The sequence below is a fragment of the Perca flavescens genome, chromosome 8, assembly GCF_004354835.1.
Source record: "Perca flavescens isolate YP-PL-M2 chromosome 8, PFLA_1.0, whole genome shotgun sequence".
NCBI lineage: Eukaryota > Metazoa > Chordata > Actinopteri > Perciformes > Percidae > Perca > Perca flavescens.
Genome location: NC_041338.1, coordinates 7098904 through 7117441, shown reverse-complemented (window position 1 = coordinate 7117441; position 18538 = coordinate 7098904). Strand labels below are relative to the sequence as shown.

The window sequence follows — 18538 nt, the reverse complement described above, 5'->3', positions numbered from 1 at the left end:
AAAGCCAAAAGTCCATCCATCCATCTTCGTCCGCTTATCCGGTGTCGGGTCGCGGGGGGAGCAGCTCCAGCAGGGGACCCCAAACTTCCCTTTCCCGAGCAACATTAACCAGCTCCGACTGGGGGATCCCGAGGCGTTCCCAGGCCAGGTTGGAGATATAATCCCTCCACCTAGTCCTGGGTCTTCCCCGAGGCTTCCTCCCAGCTGGACGTGCCTGGAACAGCTCCCTAGGGAGGCGCCCAGGGGACATCCTTACCAGATGCCCGAACCACCTCAACTGGCTCCTTTTGACGCAAAGGAGCAGTGGCTCTACTCTGAGCTCCTCACGGATGACTGAGCTTCTCACCCTATCTCTAAGGGAGATGCCAGCCACCCTCCTGAGGAAACCCATTTCGGCCGCTTGTACCCTGGATCTCGTTCTTTCGGTCACGACCCAATGTGTGTGGAAAGCCAAAAGTGACACAGTAAAACATTTTCACTTTAAATTATATGCAATACAACTTTGTTAGGTATGAATGTTATTTTGCACAAAATAGAGGAGACAATAACGTGTCTTTTGATACTTTAGCTAAAGTGCTATGTTGAGCTAACCTTGAGATTATGCCAACATTAGCACACAGGTCAGTTTGGGGCAAGTTGCCTCAATGACTTTGGGGTAAGTGGTCACATGTTACGGATGACAGAACGGACTCAAAGGCAAAGGCTCAAATATAACTAACAAGTTTATTGACGGACACAAACAAAGGTTAGCAGGGAACTCAGGGGTGGAAACCGGGAGAGTGAGAGACTCAAGGGGAAAACCTAGGATGGCCGGGGAGCTCGAGGAAACGCGGGGAAACCGGGGCTGAAGACCCGAGGAGGAGACACCGGAGCGGGGGAACCGAGGAGCCGAGGAGGGGCTGGCTGGATGGGGAGATGGAGGCAGGATGGAACGTGGTGCCGTGGTAGGAGGACTGGATGGTGAGGCCAGCTGACTGGATACAGGAGACGTGGAGATGGATACTGCGGAAAACAAAACACAAAGAGGGGTAAGACAAGAAATGGTACAAGGACAAGTGAAAACAGAGTAGGTTGCGTGATCAAAAACAGCGAGCGTCACCGGTGGAGCTGAAGCAACAATTCAGCGGAGATGATCTGCTGGACCGGGGTTGAAGTACTGTGCTTGATTGTAGATGGCTGGCAGGTGTGTGTGGCAGGAGAGCAGTGATTGGTGATTGGCAACAGGTGTGTGTAGTCAGCTGGCAGGCAGTAGGCAGGAGGGGAGGAGGGAAAGCGAAAAGAGACACAGGGAGAGAGACAGAGAAAAAAAAAAAAGACAACAGAGGAAAATAAACAGAGACTCACAGCCAGCCGACCCCAACCATCACAGTACCCCCTCCTCAATGGACGCCTCCAGGCGGACCGCCAGGCCTGTAGAAGTTGTCTATGAGTGTTTTGTCAAGGATCTGGCTGGCAGGTATCCAGGACCATTCCTCCGGACCGTAGCCGGCCCAGTCCACAAGGTACCGGTAGCCCCGGCCCCTACGTCGCACGTCGAGGAGGCGGCGTACCGTATAGGCCGGATGGCCGTCGATGATCCGGGGAGGAGGAGGCGCTGCCACTGGGGCGGAGAGAGGGCTGGCGGAGACCGGTTTGAGCTGGGAGACATGGAAGACTGGATGTATCCTGAAGTGAGGCGGGAGCCTGAGTTTGACGTAGAGGCGGTTAGGGGGGGCACCAGGGTCTGGATCCGTGGACTGAGCGCGGCGGACGGCAGACGCAACCTCCCAAACCAGGGAGGCGACGAGGCAGGAACGGGGGAGGATGGGGTCAGACTGGCCAACCGGGTCCTCAGGAGAGTGGAGACGGGATAGGGCGTCGGGTTTGACGTTGCGGGATCCCGGGCGGTATGACAGGGTGAAGTTAAACCGGTTGAAAAACAGGGACCACCGTGCCTGGCGGGAGTTCAGTCTCTGGGCATTCCGTATGTAGGAGAGGTTTTTATGGTCGGTCCACACCAGAAAGGGGTGCTCGGCGCCCTTCAGCCAGTGTCTCCACTCCTCCAGGGCCGGAAGTTGGCAAAGCCTAAAAAACGCTGTAGTTGCTTAACGGAGGTGGGAATGGGCCAGTCAGCTACGGCTTGGATCTTGGCTGGGTCTGCGCGGAGCCGCCCACTCTCGATGATGAAACTGAGGAGTTATATGGACGTGACATGAAATTCACATTTTTCTGCCTTGACGAACAGCCTGTTCTCCAGAAGCCGCTGCAGCACTAAACAGACGTGTTGGGTGTGTTGGACTGGGTCACGGGAGAAGATCAGGATGTCGTCGAGGTAGACAAAGACGTAGTGGCCTAACGGTGTGTTGAAAGCTGTTTTCCACTCGTCCCCCGCCCGGATCCGCACAAGACGGTAGGCATTTCTAAGGTCTAACTTAGTGAAAATAGCGGACCGGGAGAGGGACTCAAACACCGAATCCATAAGGGGAAGCGGATACTTGTTTTTTACCGTGATGTTGTTAAGACCCCGGTAATCGATACATGGACGTAGAGTCTTGTCCTTCTTGGCCACAAAAAAGAAACCGGCGCCACATCACATGTGCAAAGGACGAAAACGACGCAAATCAGCAATTTTTACTGACACACCAGTGAAGCAGCAACTAGAAATAGAAAAGAATAAGCCTCAATCTTGCAAAAAGCTGTTTCAAAAGTAAGGGAAGCAAGGGGGCGGGTCAAAATCTGGACCTACGAAGAATAAAGCAGCTAAAAGAAGAAAAATTATCAGATGATGAAGAATGCTTCTGCATCGTCTGTGTGGAGACATTCATTCAAAAGTGACCTGAGTAAAATGTGTAAAATGCAACAAATGGGCCCATGATTAGGCCAGGCAATTTATGTGTGCCAGAATTGTGACTCTGAAGATGAGTCTGATTAGTCAAATACAGGGCATCTGTTTAGTTCAGGTTAAACACGTTAAGTTAAGCAAGTTATCTGCAGCATTCCATGCAGTTAACATAAATCTATGTGCAAGCCAGAGAACGTTAGAGTTCAAAGTTCAAAGTAAAGTGATCTTGCCACTTAATGTGTTTTTATTGAAATGTGTATTGTTTTTCCAGATTCTCTAGGCATGATTGTTTATATTTCCAGTTCTGGAAATCAATATTCATAAATTTGTTGTGATTTTATTTTTAGATAATCTAGTGTCACAATTTACCCGCCGATGGGGCAAATTGTCACAATTGCACATTCTCTATTCAACAGTCTAACTCCATAATGAGATAAGATATGAAAATGTTATGACTACAACATAAGTTCCCAAGACTTCCTTTATTCATTTGGTATGACATTTATACCATTGTGATGTATTGTGCTCAGTAAATGTTAGACTGTGTGAAAAGTGTGACAACATACCCCGCTCTCCCCTATGTCGAATAATAAGTTGCGCTTTACGGCACCTCTCAAAATTGGGTAAAAAGCGGCTTTTACAACTGTTTGCGACTTTTTTCCGACATAAAATGTGCCGTTTTGCCGCACCTATCAAAAGCACTGAGAATAACAGCGGTTTTGGCGAATTCAATGTTTGAAAATCTGTGTTTTAATTTTAATCGTGATCACATATTTTACATTTTGTCAATTTTAGCTTTCCATAAAAATGCTGCTGTGCAGAGCGTATTCAACAAATGCTGCGTGTGGCGTCTGCGTGTGTGGTCATCAATTCTTTCTTCCACCTTTATTTTGCAGTCGTTTTTATTCACAGTTTATTAATATCCAATATCCAAAGCTCTCCAAACTGCTCCAAATTCGAAACCCTATGTTCATTGGATACACATTACACATCACCCTGTGGCATATGCGTTGCGTTCAATCATTGTAACTTCTACATTGTTCATTGTACCCCTAGTCTCGCTTTGCCAGACCATCCACACGCTGCGGAGTGGAGGAGGGTCTGGCTAGTCCACTTAGCATTCCGGGATGGTAGAAAAACGTATTATGGTTTGTTGGCATTTCTTTAATCCAATCACAATCATCATGGGCGGTGCTAAGCTCCTCGCAGAGGCGCTGCAAAATAGCCTCGGGAAGGCACATGTTTTGGAGGAACGTGTATGTTCAAAAGTTGTTTTAGTCGTGTGAGAGAAACCTCAGATTGGACAGATAGTCTAGCTAGCTGTCTGGATTTACCCTGAAGAGATCTGAGGAGCAGTTAACCATAGTCCTCATAAATCCACCAGTGTAAAATTCCAAAACAAAGAAAGCGGAAGGAAATAGACATCGCGTCTGGCAGAATTTCCTGTGGCACTGGAGCAATCCCGATAGTGGTACGATTCAGAGTGATCAGGCCTGTAACTTTATGTCTCATTTGTTTTCACAGGTGTTAAAGCAGCTTGAGGTGATTATAACAGTGTGTTAGGGAGCATTGGAGCATTTTCATCAAAGCTTAAGTCAGTTAAGTTGCAGGCTTACTGCACAGAGATAGGGGAGGGATTGGAAGGAAGGTCTTCCGTGGATGATGTTGTCAGGATTCAGCCCAAGTGACCTTGTTTTTGGTCACACGGCACGTGTTACCTATCAGTCCTTGAAGATGATTTGGAAATAGTTGATCCCTCCAAATCAGGCAGCTGCTATGACCCTGTCATTAATGCATACATAGACTTAAACTATTAGTTTGCCTGGGATATGTTTTGATTTAGTGTGGTTATGTAGGTCAGTGGCCAGAATATGACCAGTCTCAATTTACACAGCATGCTTGAAATTTAACCACAGTAGTGGGAGCAGCAAGTTGTTGGACTGTGGAGTCATCACTTCCCCCTTTCTCTCTTGATGCTGCGCAATGTGTCTGTGTGTGTGTGTGTGTCTGTGTGTGTGTGTGTGTGTGTGTGCGTGCATGCACGTGCATGTTAACTAAGAAAGCAAAGGAGAGAAATGCAACATTAAATGACAGCAAAACACAATAAAGACTAAATAAAACAAAAATGGAGTTGAATATTTGGGTCCAGTCCTAATAATGTCAATTCATTGATTCACTCATCTACCAAAATCCATTTGATTTGATATTTTTGGAATGCTTCTGATGGCAAATATTGATATATAAGATTAATAAAGATTAACTAATCACAAAGCATTACATTTTACATGTTTAATTTTTGGAAATTGCTTGACAGTCCTATTTTTAATTTTTTAATTTTTTAATTTTCTTTAAACTGTTAAATGAAGAGTTCAAGAGCATACAATAAACTTAAATAGAATTAATCAGTAAGCAAAAATCAAGACCTGGCCATATCAACAGAAACCTGAAGCATCAGATGATATATAATTACAACAAATATCTGCCTATCTGCGATACCATATTTGGTATGCATACCACATTTAACTTTTAGGGTGTCATCAAAACATTCAATATAAAGGCTACTTGTGGACACAGTGTGTGACACAGAAGACCTGGGAGTTCGTGCTTGTGGTTGCGGCTATGTTCTCATCAGCTTGAGATCATTTGAAACATTTATTGAGGGCATCTTGTTTTTACACCTACTCTAACAACAAGAACAGGACCTTTTAAAAAGGATTAGTGAATACTGTTGACAAAGAGGAGGTCAGGTAAGGACAACTTTAAATGTTTAAATTTTCTTCATCATTGAGTGTCTAAACAAGAGGTTAGTATATATTCTTAGTGACAATAAGTCTGAAAAACTTTAGTCATTTTGAAGTCAAAGCCTACCTGTAACGATACCCAGACATGGTTCCAGTGAGGATATGTTTTGTATTTAGCTAAATTTTTAATTTTTAATGCTGTTTAATTATGTAATATAATAAATTACATGGACTTAAAAACATTAGTCTAAGATGGAAGTTCCTTTGTAATTATCTAACAGACATCAGCCGCCACCATGAGTACGGACGCAGAGATGGCCACTTATGGCAAAGCTGCCATTTACCTTCGTAAGCCAGAAAGGGAGAGAATTGAGGCTCAAACTGCACCGTTTGATGCCAAGAGTGCCTGCTACGTGGCCGATGTCAAGGAGCTGTACTTGAAGGCAAAAATCATCAAGAAAGATGGTGACAAAGTAACCGTCGAAACCCTGGACACTAAGGAGGTTGGTATCAAGTCAGTCAGACTCAACCGGCAATTCAATATGATTAGTTCTCATTGTGACAATTGTCCTATTCCAGGAGAGGGTAGTGAAAGAAGCTGACGTCTATCCAATGAACCCTCCCAAGTATGACAAGATTGAGGACATGGCCATGATGACCCATCTCAATGAAGCCTCTGTGCTGTATAACCTCAAAGAGCGTTATGCAGCATGGATGATCTATGTAAGACAATCTGCCTGATGAGAAAAAAGAACTATTGCAAATTGCTATACTTGTAGGAAACATATAGTTAACTGTTGAATCTCTATGATCACTTTCAGACTTACTCTGGGTTGTTCTGTGCTACTGTGAACCCCTACAAGTGGCTCCCAGTGTACGATTCTGAATGTGTAAGTGCCTATAGAGGTAAGAAGCGTATGGAGGCTCCACCCCATATCTTCTCTGTCTCTGACAACGCTTTTCAGTTCATGCAAACTGGTAAGTTATTACCATAACAATGTGGAATTTATCAGTATATGACATTTCTGTTTCAGTAAAGCATAGTTAATCATTTTGTTTTTGCTTTAACAGATAGGGAGAACCAGTCTGTCTTGATCACGTAAGTTTGTTACATCTACATTTGTTGACTTTGTTTAACATAGTCAAATATCTTGATCAAATTCTTAAATGTCTGTGTCCATACCTAGTGGAGAATCTGGTGCTGGAAAGACTGTGAACACCAAGCGTGTCATCCAGTACTTTGCAACAATCGCAGTTGGTGGACCAAGAAGGACGACTCAAAGGTATGTTACTGTATGATTATAATTCAGGGTTCTTTCTCTATTAAAAATTAAGTCATTTCTTGACATTAATTCTAAACCTGGATTATAGGGGTCACTGGAGGATCAGATTATTGCTGCCAATCCCCTGCTGGAGGCCTATGGTAACGCCAAAACTATTAGGAATGACAACTCTTCTCGTTTTGTAAGTATGGAAAGATTTCTACACATGAGAGAGGTTGTCACAGATTGCCAATGTGGAAGCAACAATAAAAATCTTTTGTTCCAAACAGGGTAAATTCATCAGAATCCATTTTGGTGCAACTGGCAAACTGGCTAGTGCTGATATTGAGACATGTAAGTAATAATACTCATAGTACATACAAACAAAATTGAGGATTGGCCAGACTGTAATTTAAGAACAATATTTGTAGATCTGCTGGAGAAGTCCAGAGTGACATACCAGCTTTCTGATGAAAGAGGCTACCACATCTTCTTCCAGATGATGACTGGCCACATCCCTGAGATTCTTGGTAAGAAGATTGAGAGGATGCACATTGTTTAACCTTTTTTCATATGAAACAAATGTTCTGACATTTCCACCCTTTTTTGATCTCTAGATATCGCACTCATCACCACCAACCCCTACGACTTCCCCATGTGTAGCATGGGTCAGATCACTGTGGCCAGCATTGATGACAAAGTTGAACTGGAAGCCACTGATGTAAGTTATCTTCACTTCAAAATAATTTAATGTACTTTTTTCCATTTAATGGAAGTGCATTCTTCTAAAGTTAATATGTTTTGTGTCGACCCCTTTTGAACTCAGAATGCCATTGATATCCTGGGCTTCACTAATGAAGAGAAAGTAGCCATCTACAGGATGACTGGTGCTGTGCTCCACCATGGTAACATGAAGTTCAAGCAGAAGCAGCGTGAGGAGCAGGCTGAGCCTGATGGCACAGAGGGTGAGTACTGAATGTCAGCTCAGAGTGAATAGCAGTAAGGAAGTTCTTAATCACACTGGTGTCTGTTTACATCATGATGGAAATCTCTGAACTATTTTCAGAGGCTGACAAGGTTGCTTACTTGCTGGGTCTGAACTCCGCTGACATGCTCAAGGCTCTGTGCTTTCCCAGAGTGAAGGTCGGAAATGAGTATGTCACCAAGGGACAGACTGTACCTCAGGTAAACATGAATCATCAATATCCTACTATTTAAACAGATTAGTTATGTTAGTTCTACTAAAACAAAAAACAGCTATAGATTTGTTATGATGTTTAGGTATGAAAAATATAGAATATGTTACAATTTGAAATCGTTGTACCTAGAAATAACTTACAACGCACTTAAAACTCAACTGTAAACTTTCCTGACAGAGAAATTTAACTGTTAACATTGTGGCGGCTGTGGCTCAGGTGGTAGAGTGGTCGCCTACCAATCGGAAGGTTGTTGGTTTGATCCCTGCAGTCCCATGTTCATGACTTTGGCATGACACTGAACCCTAAATTGCTCATGATGCTATGCCATGGGTGTGTGAATGTTTGTCTGATATGCAGGTGCCAACTTGTATGGCAGCCTCAGCCACAGTATATGAATGGTTCCTGTAATATGTGAAAGTGCTTTGAGTAGTCATTAAGACTAGAAAAGCGCTATATAAATACAGGCCATTTAGATTGCAGATTTTGATTTTTCCTCACAAAATTATTAATCGTTACCTTTTGACTATGCCTAGTTCTAACACTACCAACACCAACATTCCAAGTCAGAGAAAGGGTGACAAGTAAGGAAAGCCACTTTGTCTGGGACCCAAGTCTTTTTATTTCAGAGCTTTTAGGCTGTACCAGGTCAGGCTCCAACATAACAACATCCGACATCTTTCATACATTCAGGTCCCCACGTTCAACTGGATAACCGGACTCACCCACACAGATTCCTACCTTTATTAGAGAGATTAGAAGAAATACCAATAATCAATACCAATGATTTTACAAAAAGGTTGACTCACATTAAATACCATTCTTTCTTTTAATTCAGGTGATGAACTCAGTGCCTGCCCTAGCCAAGGCTATCTATGAGAGGATGTTCTTGTGGATGGTCATTCGTATTAACCAGATGTTGGACACTAAACAATCAAGACAGTTCTACATTGGTGTCCTGGATATTGCTGGTTTTGAAATCTTTGACGTAAGCTTCATTTCAGAAGCTGATACTTTTCATAACAGAATCATTGTTATTGCCCTGCGAGAAATTAAACTGATGAATTGTCCCCTCACAGTTCAACACCTTGGAACAGCTGTGCATCAACTTCACCAATGAGAAACTGCAACAGTTTTTCAACCACACCATGTTTGTCCTGGAGCAAGAGGAGTACAAGAAGGAGGGTATTGTCTGGGCGTTCATTGACTTTGGCATGGACTTGGCTGCTTGTATTGAGCTCATTGAAAAGGTAATCACTTCATTTGGTGATGAAATATAATTGTTCTTTTTGGATTGTATGTGTCACCTAATGACACCTAATTAACTAATACTGTATTTCTCTCCACTTCTTTCAAGCCCATGGGCATCTTCTCCATCCTTGAAGAGGAGTGCATGTTCCCCAAGGCCTCAGACACGTCCTTCAAGAACAAGCTGTATGACCAGCATCTTGGCAAAAACAAAGCATTTGAGAAGCCTAAGCCCCCCAAGAAAGGCAAGATTGAGGCCCACTTCTCCCTGGTGCACTACGCTGGTACTGTGGACTACAATATCACTGGCTGGCTGGACAAGAACAAGGATCCACTGAATGACTCCGTCTGTCAGCTGTACCAGAAATCCCCAGTGAAACTGCTGGCTATCTGCTTCCCTGCCGTCGTTGAGGGTATGATAGTAACTACAGTAAACTAAAACATGTTTTTAGGTTACACTGTATATTTTCAACTACGGTAACTGTAGAATGTGTTCATGTACATTTTATTTGTGACAAAACATGTCTACTTAAAATCCTCAACAGATACTACCAAGAAGGGAGGCAAGAAGAAGGGTGGTTCTATGCAGACTGTATCTTCACAGTTTAGGGTAAGGCTTAACATATTAAACTTTGTCTATCTTATACTGTATGTATATCTCGGTTTATGCTCAAACTCACAATTGATTACATGTCATGATAAGACTCCCCATTTTGGATCTACAGGAGAACTTGGGGAAGCTAATGACTAACTTGAGGAGCACCCATCCTCACTTTGTGCGCTGCCTGATTCCCAATGAAACAAAGACTCCAGGTATATAGAGAACACAATCTTAAGAGATTCTTTAGGGAGTGGTTTTGTTTTGTTAATATTGTTTATTTAATTGTTTGCTGCTTTGACTAAGAAACTATTAAGTCAAAGAAGTAATTAAGAAATGTATTTTGTACAGGTCTCATGGAGAACTTCCTGGTCATCCACCAGCTCAGGTGTAACGGTGTGCTGGAGGGTATCAGAATCTGCAGAAAAGGTTTCCCCAGCAGAATCCTCTATGCTGACTTCAAGCAGAGGTATCAATCGATATTTTAAGAGAATTTTGATACAGATTATTAAAAGAAAATGCTCCCACTGACCATTAACTCTCTCATAAAAAAGGTACAAGGTGCTGAATGCCAGTGTCATCCCCGAGGGCCAGTTCATTGACAACAAGAAGGCTTCAGAGAAGCTGCTTGGGTCAATTGATATTCCACATGATGAGTACAAATTCGGACACACAAAGGTAAAGACATCACTTTCTTTATTTTACTGTAGAATCATGACCAAAGAGGTTAGGCTGTTCAGTCTAGTGTGTTTGCTTGTTTTTCTGTTAACTAAATATATATATATATATATATATATATATATATATATATATATGAAATGATATCTGTTAACAATAAAGGAGAAAATCTAAAAGTACTTTGTGATTGTAGAGTTTGGTGCTAATGAATAAGTGATTTATTTTAAGTATAGAGGCAAAGTAGCCTGCATGTGGCCATTTATAAAACACCTCCGCCTTAGAAGCCGTGAAACATGTAGGGTAAGCGAAAATGCTTTAATGTTTTACAGGGTGTGACGAATTCACTATCTGAGTTCATTTCATTCAGTTTTATTTTGTGTTTGATCAGGTGTTCTTCAAGGCCGGTCTGCTGGGTGTCCTTGAGGAGATGAGAGATGAAAAACTGTCATCTCTGGTCACCATGACTCAGGCTTTGGCCCGTGGTTATGTAATGAGAAAGGAGTTTGTGAAGATGACTGAGCGGAGGCATGTTGAAAACAGCTCATTCTGAATCATGGTATAAAAAATCACTAACAATATTGTCCATAACAGCTACTTCTTGTCCTCAGGGAAGCCATATATACCATCCAGTACAATATCCGCTCATTCATGAATGTCAAACATTGGCCATGGATGAAGGTGTACTATAAGATCAAGCCTCTGCTGAAGACTGCTGAAACTGAGAAGGAGCTGGCAAATATGAAGGAGAACTATGATAAGATGAAAACTGATTTGGCTACTGCCCTGGCCAAGAAGAAGGAACTGGAGGAGAAGATGGTGTCCCTTATGCAGGAGAAGAATGATCTGCAGCTGCAAGTAGCATCTGTAAGGACACATCGACAGACAGTTGTGCTTTTCATGTTTTTCAAAGTTGATGTGTTAACATCTATCTTTATAAAATGAACTAGGAATCAGAAAATCTGAATGATGCTGAAGAGAGATGTGAGGGACTTATCAAGAGTAAGATTCAGATGGAGGCCAAACTCAAAGAGACAACTGAGAGACTGGAGGATGAAGAGGAAATCAATGCTGAGCTCACTGCCAAGAAGAGAAAGCTGGAGGATGAATGCTCTGAGCTCAAGAAGGATATTGATGACCTGGAGCTTACCTTGGCCAAAGTGGAAAAAGAGAAACATGCCACAGAGAACAAGGTTTGTAAATAATAATCTGTCTATCAGATCAAGTAAAATTATAACTATGATTGTTTAAAGACAAGATCTTTCTTGCACATTTAGGTAAAGAATCTGACAGAGGAGATGGCCTCTCAGGATGAGAGCATTGCTAAGCTGACCAAGGAAAAGAAAGCCCTTCAGGAGGCTCATCAGCAGACTCTTGATGACCTGCAGGCAGAGGAAGACAAAGTCAACACTCTGACCAAGGCCAAGACCAAGCTTGAGCAGCAAGTGGATGATGTAAGTTTACAAAGTCTCTTGGATTGGCAAAGCAGGATTCTTCTTGAATGTGATGGTTAAAAACTCATCTTATTTCTTAGCTTGAGGGTTCTCTGGAGCAAGAGAAGAAGCTCCGTATGGACCTTGAGAGAGCCAAGAGAAAGCTTGAGGGTGATCTGAAACTGGCCCAGGAATCCATCATGGATCTTGAGAATGAGAAGCAGCAGTCTGATGAGAAGATCAAAAAGTAACAGTTTTAGAATTTGTACAACAAGAGCTCTTTAAAAAAAATTGCGGTCAACTGCATTAAATCTGTACTTTATAATTCTCACAGGAAGGACTTTGAAATCAGTCAGCTCCTTAGCAAAGTTGAAGATGAGCAGTCACTGGGTGCTCAGCTTCAGAAGAAGATCAAGGAGCTCCAGGTCATATATGGTTTTACAGAAACCATTTCTGATATTTCAAATTTTGTGTATTAAAAGTGAAAGTTTACTGAAAGACCTTATATCTACATTCAACAGGCTCGTATTGAGGAACTGGAGGAGGAGATTGAGGCTGAGCGTGCTGCTCGTGCCAAGGTTGAGAAGCAGAGAGCTGACCTCTCCAGGGAACTTGAGGAGATCAGTGAGAGGCTGGAGGAGGCCGGCGGTGCCACTGCTTCTCAGATTGAGATGAACAAGAAGCGTGAAGCTGAGTTCCAGAAGCTCCGTCGTGATCTTGAGGAGTCCACTCTGCAGCATGAAGCCACTGCTGCTGCTCTTCGCAAGAAGCAGGCTGACAGCGTTGCTGAGCTGGGAGAGCAGATCGACAACCTCCAGCGTGTAAAGCAGAAGCTTGAGAAGGAAAAGAGTGAATACAAGATGGAGATTGATGACCTCTCCAGCAACATGGAGAATGTTGCTAAAGCAAAGGTAAGCAATGCATTACATGCTATTACCCAAATTAGTACAGTAATAAAAAAAAAACATAATATTATAGATAGAATTTGATCACTGATCTCATCTCTATTTAATCATTAGGGAAATCTTGAAAAGATGTGCCGTACTCTAGAGGACCAACTCAGCGAACTGAAGACCAAAAATGATGAAAATGTCCGTCAAATCAATGACACAAGTGCACAGAGAGCACGTCTCCTGACAGAAAATGGTATCTACAGTACAAGCTATCAGTTAATGATCTGTTGTGTATGTTATTGAGAAACGTGTCACAAACTAATGTATCGTAACATCTTTCACACAAGGTGAGTTCAGCCGTCAAGTTGAAGAGAAAGAAGCTCTTGTCTCCCAGCTGACCAGAGGCAAACAGGCATTCACACAGCAGATTGAGGAGCTGAAAAGACATGTTGAAGAGGAGGTTAAGGTAAGAAACTGATAAGTGTGTATTGATATTACTAGTTTGGTATTAAGGAATTTTGTAAATTCAATCATATTTCTTACACCAGGCTAAGAATGCTCTTGCCCATGGACTTCAATCAGCCCGCCATGACTGTGATCTGCTGAGGGAGCAGTTTGAGGAGGAGCAAGAGGCCAAAGCTGAGCTGCAGCGGGGAATGTCCAAGGCCAACAGTGAGGTGGCTCAGTGGAGATCTAAGTATGAAACTGATGCTATCCAGCGCACTGAGGAGCTTGAGGAATCCAAGTGAGTAACATTCAAACAATTCAATGGCCAGTGTATGATTTTAGCATAACTCAACTTTGGAGCAAAGATTTTACAGCTTTGCCTTCATATGTTCATCTAGATGTTAAAATATACATAACTAGCCATTAATAACAACATAGGCTGATCATAAATTGCCCATCGCCCCCTTTCAGAAATCTATGAGTTGGAAATACTCACTACACTAAGAATATTAAGGCTTCCTTCTTACCTTTTTCAAACAGGAAAAAGCTGGCTCAGCGTCTTCAGGAGGCTGAGGAGCAGATTGAAGCAGTGAATTCCAAGTGCGCTTCTCTTGAGAAAACCAAACAGAGGCTCCAGAGTGAGGTGGAGGACCTCATGATTGATGTGGAGAGGGCCAATGGGCTGGCTGCCAACCTGGACAAGAAGCAGAGGAACTTTGACAAGGTAGCATTGTTTACTTTGTGCGGCCAAGCCATACAAACAATGACAGATATATTTATTTGTCTTCCCATTGCTACATAACCAACTGAACAGTATAAATGGTGTTATTCAGGTGTTGGCAGAGTGGAAACAGAAGTACGAGGAGGGTCAGGCAGAGCTCGAGGGAGCCCAGAAGGAGACTCGTTCTCTCAGCACTGAGCTGTTCAAGATGAAAAACTCTTATGAGGAATCTCTGGATCAGCTGGAGACCATGAAGCGTGAAAACAAGAACCTGCAACGTGAGTTCTACATTATGTAACAGTTATATTGCATTCAACACATGTATTTCTTGCACATGTGTTAGAATTAAGTGTTTATATTTTACATTCTAAGGCTTAAAAATATAAAACATGTGTATCTCTCTGCAGAGGAGATCTCAGATCTGACTGAACAGATTGGTGAGACTGGCAAGAGTATCCATGAGCTGGAGAAGTCCAAGAAGCAGGTGGAGACCGAAAAGACTGAGATCCAGACAGCTCTTGAAGAGGCTGAGGTACGTTTTTTTCTGGGGACATCTTCTGAGAAAAATCCCAATCATGGACAAATATACTTTAAAAGGTTTAAAGGCAGAGATCAACATTTAATTCTTTGATATCATCAGGGAACTCTGGAACACGAAGAGTCTAAGATCCTGCGTGTCCAGCTGGAGCTCAACCAGATTAAGGGTGAGGTGGATAGGAAGCTGGCAGAGAAAGATGAGGAGATGGAGCAGATCAAGAGGAACAGCCAGAGGGTGACTGACTCCATGCAGAGCAATCTGGATGCTGAGGTCAGGAGCAGAAACGATGCCCTCAGAATCAAGAAGAAGATGGAGGGAGACCTGAATGAGATGGAGATTCAGCTGAGCCACGCCAATCGCCAGGCCGCTGAGTCCCAGAAGCAGCTGAGGAATGTGCAGGCACAGCTGAAGGTATTGTTAGACACAGAGTTGCTGCACAGACTATGATCAGTGCTGGTACATTGTGGCATTCATGTGAATACTTTCCTGATATTCTTTCACTAGGATGCACATCTGCACCTTGATGATGCTGTCAGAGCACAGGAGGAGTTCAAGGAACAAGCTGCTATGGTGGATCGCAGAAACGGTCTGATGGTAGCAGAAATCGAGGAACTTAGAGCTGCTCTGGAACAGACGGAGAGAAGTCGCAAAACTGCTGAACAGGAGCTGGTGGATGCCAGTGAGCGTGTTGGACTTCTGCACTCTCAGGTGAACGGGCCCAATCATTTCTTCAGTAATTCAAAAATCTAATGACATTTTAAATAACATGAAAACCAGGCATGTGATGACAAAAGTGCCTAAATCTTTTTTTGTATTTTAGAACACAAGCCTTCTGAACTCCAAGAAGAAGCTTGAGTCTGACCTGGTCCAGGTCCAGGGTGAAGTGGATGACACTGTTCAGGAAGCAAGGAATGCAGAGGAGAAGGCCAAGAAGGCCATCACTGATGTAGGTTTACATTTCATTTGTTCTTAGTTCAACGCCAATGTGTTTTTTTGGATATAAGGGGGGATACTGGCGGGGAGAGGCGCCGGTGTCATGCTTGAACCCCAGCCAGGGCGAGCGGGCAATGAATGCAGGTCCAGCAGCCGCTACGGCACAGGCGAAGAGACCATAGAAGATATGGAGGAAGATAATTACAGAAAAGAGAGTGACCAAGCAAGAGATAATCTTGTATGGGCTTCTAGAAATTTCGGGAATAACGTTAATAGTCTGCAAGACTAACTATTAACAGCAAGAGCTGGCCATCTTGCTGTTGGACTAGTAATGTTAAGTACTATGTATTGTGTTGTTGCATTTAATGTTACTTGATGTTTGGCTGTGTTTGCAAGGTTGGGGACTTTTTGATCATAAGTAATGTTACCATAACAAATGTATGTGTACCGCTATCCATATTTACGACAGCAGTGAATTGCACTTTGAAACTGTAGGGATGCCAAAATAATTATGTTATTGAATGTTGCTTTAGTGCAGGATGACTATTGCTCCACCAGGCTTATTCTTTGTTATGATGCTGGAAGCATCAATAATTCCAAATTGATAGAAGAAATATTCTGCACGTTGCCTCCACTGCAGGGATCTAATAGTGTGGATATCTCTTTTACCAAGATAATTCTTAGTAACATTTTGTGCTGCCTCCTCTAGGCTGCTATGATGGCTGAGGAGCTGAAGAAGGAGCAGGATACCAGCTCCCACCTGGAGAGGATGAAGAAGAACCTGGAGGTCACTGTTAAGGACCTGCAGCACCGCCTGGATGAGGCTGAGAACCTGGCCATGAAGGGTGGCAAGAAGCAGCTCCAGAAACTTGAGTCCAGGGTAAGAAAGAAAGAAGGAATTTCCAGAGCTGAACTTATTAAAAAAAAGATGTATTCTTATTGCCTTATTTTTCATTAAAGGTGCGTGAACTGGAGGCAGAGGTTGAAGCTGAGCAGAGACGCGGAGGAGATGCCATTAAGGGTGTTCGGAAATATGAGAGGAGGGTGAAGGAGCTCACCTATCAGGTACGGTCACATTGATAAGTTAACATACAAATCAACTTAACATACTTTACAAAAACATTTATTTACTTTTAAATACACTTCAACAGACTGAGGAGGACAAGAAAAACGTTGCCAGGCTGCAGGATCTAGTTGACAAGTTGCAGCTCAAGGTCAAGGCCTACAAGAGGCAGGCTGAGGAAGCGGTAAGGACAGTATATAGATTTACACAACACTGAAAGTTTGATACTGTGGCAGATTTATTTTATGCGAAGAATACCTTTGGTGTTAAAGGAGATTCAAAAATGACAATCTCTATGTTTTCTTTAGGAGGAGCAGGCCAACACTCATCTGTCCAAGTGCAGAAAGGTGCAGAATGAGCTGGAGGAGGCTGAGGAGCGCGCTGACATCGCAGAGTCCCAGGTCAACAAGTTGAGAGCAAAGAGCCGTGACTCTGGCAAGGTAAACATACAATTCAAATTTTAACTTTAATTTAAAAACAATTATCTGACAGAAAGTTACTGTCAGTTACATCTGTTTGAAATTAAGTTGATCAAACCTTTTTTTATTTGTTTTTTTAGGCTAAAGAGGCAGCTGAATAAAGGAAAATCAGCCTAATCAGCTGTTTCTAATCATATAATATGATGTAAGATATGCTGTACAAATAAATGTTTTCCTTGTCACAGTTTAATTGCTGTCTGCTTGCTTTCTTCATTGTATTATTTTAATTATTTTCCTCAAAAAATAAGTATCAGACTATCCAAGAATTAGAAATCAATTTGTCTAAGGCAGGGGGTCCTCAGAGTCAATGCAGGGGGACCTCCAAATTATTGTTAAGTTTTTACAACAATTAATTAATCCAACATATTATTAGCAAATATAAATCCCCACTGATGATAAGGTTACTGGCCTATTGGTAAAGTATTCACTAAAATAGCCATCCACAGATTAATTAATTAATCTACTGTGCCACATGTATGTTTCAATATTAAAACATGATTTATAAAATCATGCCAACAATTATTAGGCTATTTTAATAGCTTAGTATTCTATGAAAAAAGGCAATGTATGAATGCTTTAGGTCACCCTACATGTTATTGAAGGCCCAGTTGCATTTGATACAATATATGAAGAAGGGGGTCCCTAATCCATCTCTCTTTCATTTAAAGGGTCCTTGGCTTAAAGAACGTTGAAGACCCCTGGTCTAAGGAATAATAGACGATCCGATTTCTAATACCAAGGTTTCTTATTCACACGTTGTATTATTGTTCATGTATTACCTTGTCACAAAGCTTTTTTGGGATAAGGAACAATCATTCTTGAGTTGCTGCCTGAGGTAAAACAGGATTCAGGTGTTAATGATGAATTGCATATCCAGACTGCTATACTTCGGTGTGTGCTATGAATGTCAATAATGGACGTCGCGGTTAGTTGGAATTACAAGCATTGTCTTGAGTATATATATATATATATATATATATATATATATATATATATATATATATATATATATATATATATATCCTGTAGGCATTACCCCACACTTTCCATGTCGGTGCCCTCTGTCCCCCACACTTACAACACGTCTGAGTTGATTTGAACGCACCATAAGTAGGAGAGTGTGCACGTTACTCAGGTTGCATCAGTTGATTGATAGACTCATATAGATATTGGCAATAATACAATAATATATAATACAAATAGGAAGGAAAACTCATTAAATGCAATAATTAAGATCAGCGTATATGATGGAATAGTGCCAGAGGCCACCAAACTTGGGCTATTACAGCCAAACATTTATCTCGGTGTTTCCATCAATCATAAATGAAATGTAGGCTACTTGGAATCCGCGATTTGGTGAGACAAATGGTAGAGGATCTTTTCAATAAAACTCATCCTCCTCAACAATCTGTCGCCCTCACTTTGGAAATTATGGCTACACCCCTATATTTATGTGGCTGTCATCTTTGACTGTTTGCCAACGCCGCCAT

The 18538-nt window shown here is 42.3% G+C and overlaps 1 protein-coding gene and 1 pseudogene across 1 annotated transcript; both read left to right on the top strand.

Moving 5' to 3' along the window:
* The first annotated feature begins 5417 nt into the window (after positions 1-5417).
* Positions 5418-6303, top strand: LOC114559650 (myosin-13). The gene is made up of 3 exons (XM_028584430.1): positions 5418-5568; positions 5844-6065; positions 6142-6303. The coding sequence occupies exons 2-3, from the start codon at positions 5859-5861 to the stop codon at positions 6301-6303; spliced, it is 369 nt and encodes a 122-aa protein (XP_028440231.1). The 5' UTR covers positions 5418-5568; positions 5844-5858.
* Positions 6304-6464: 161 nt separating this feature from the next.
* Positions 6465-17238, top strand: LOC114560010 (myosin heavy chain, fast skeletal muscle-like; annotated as a pseudogene).
* Positions 17239-18538: the final 1300 nt, after the last annotated feature.

Bases quoted from the DNA above. Each gene is read 5' to 3' on its own strand.
- LOC114559650 (XM_028584430.1), top strand. From the start codon at position 5,859: ATGAGTACGGACGCAGAGATGGCCACTTATGGCAAAGCTGCCATTTAC. The intron at 6,066-6,141 runs GTTGGTATCAAG...GTCCTATTCCAG, and splicing joins AAACCCTGGACACTAAGGAG to GAGAGGGTAGTGAAAGAAGC.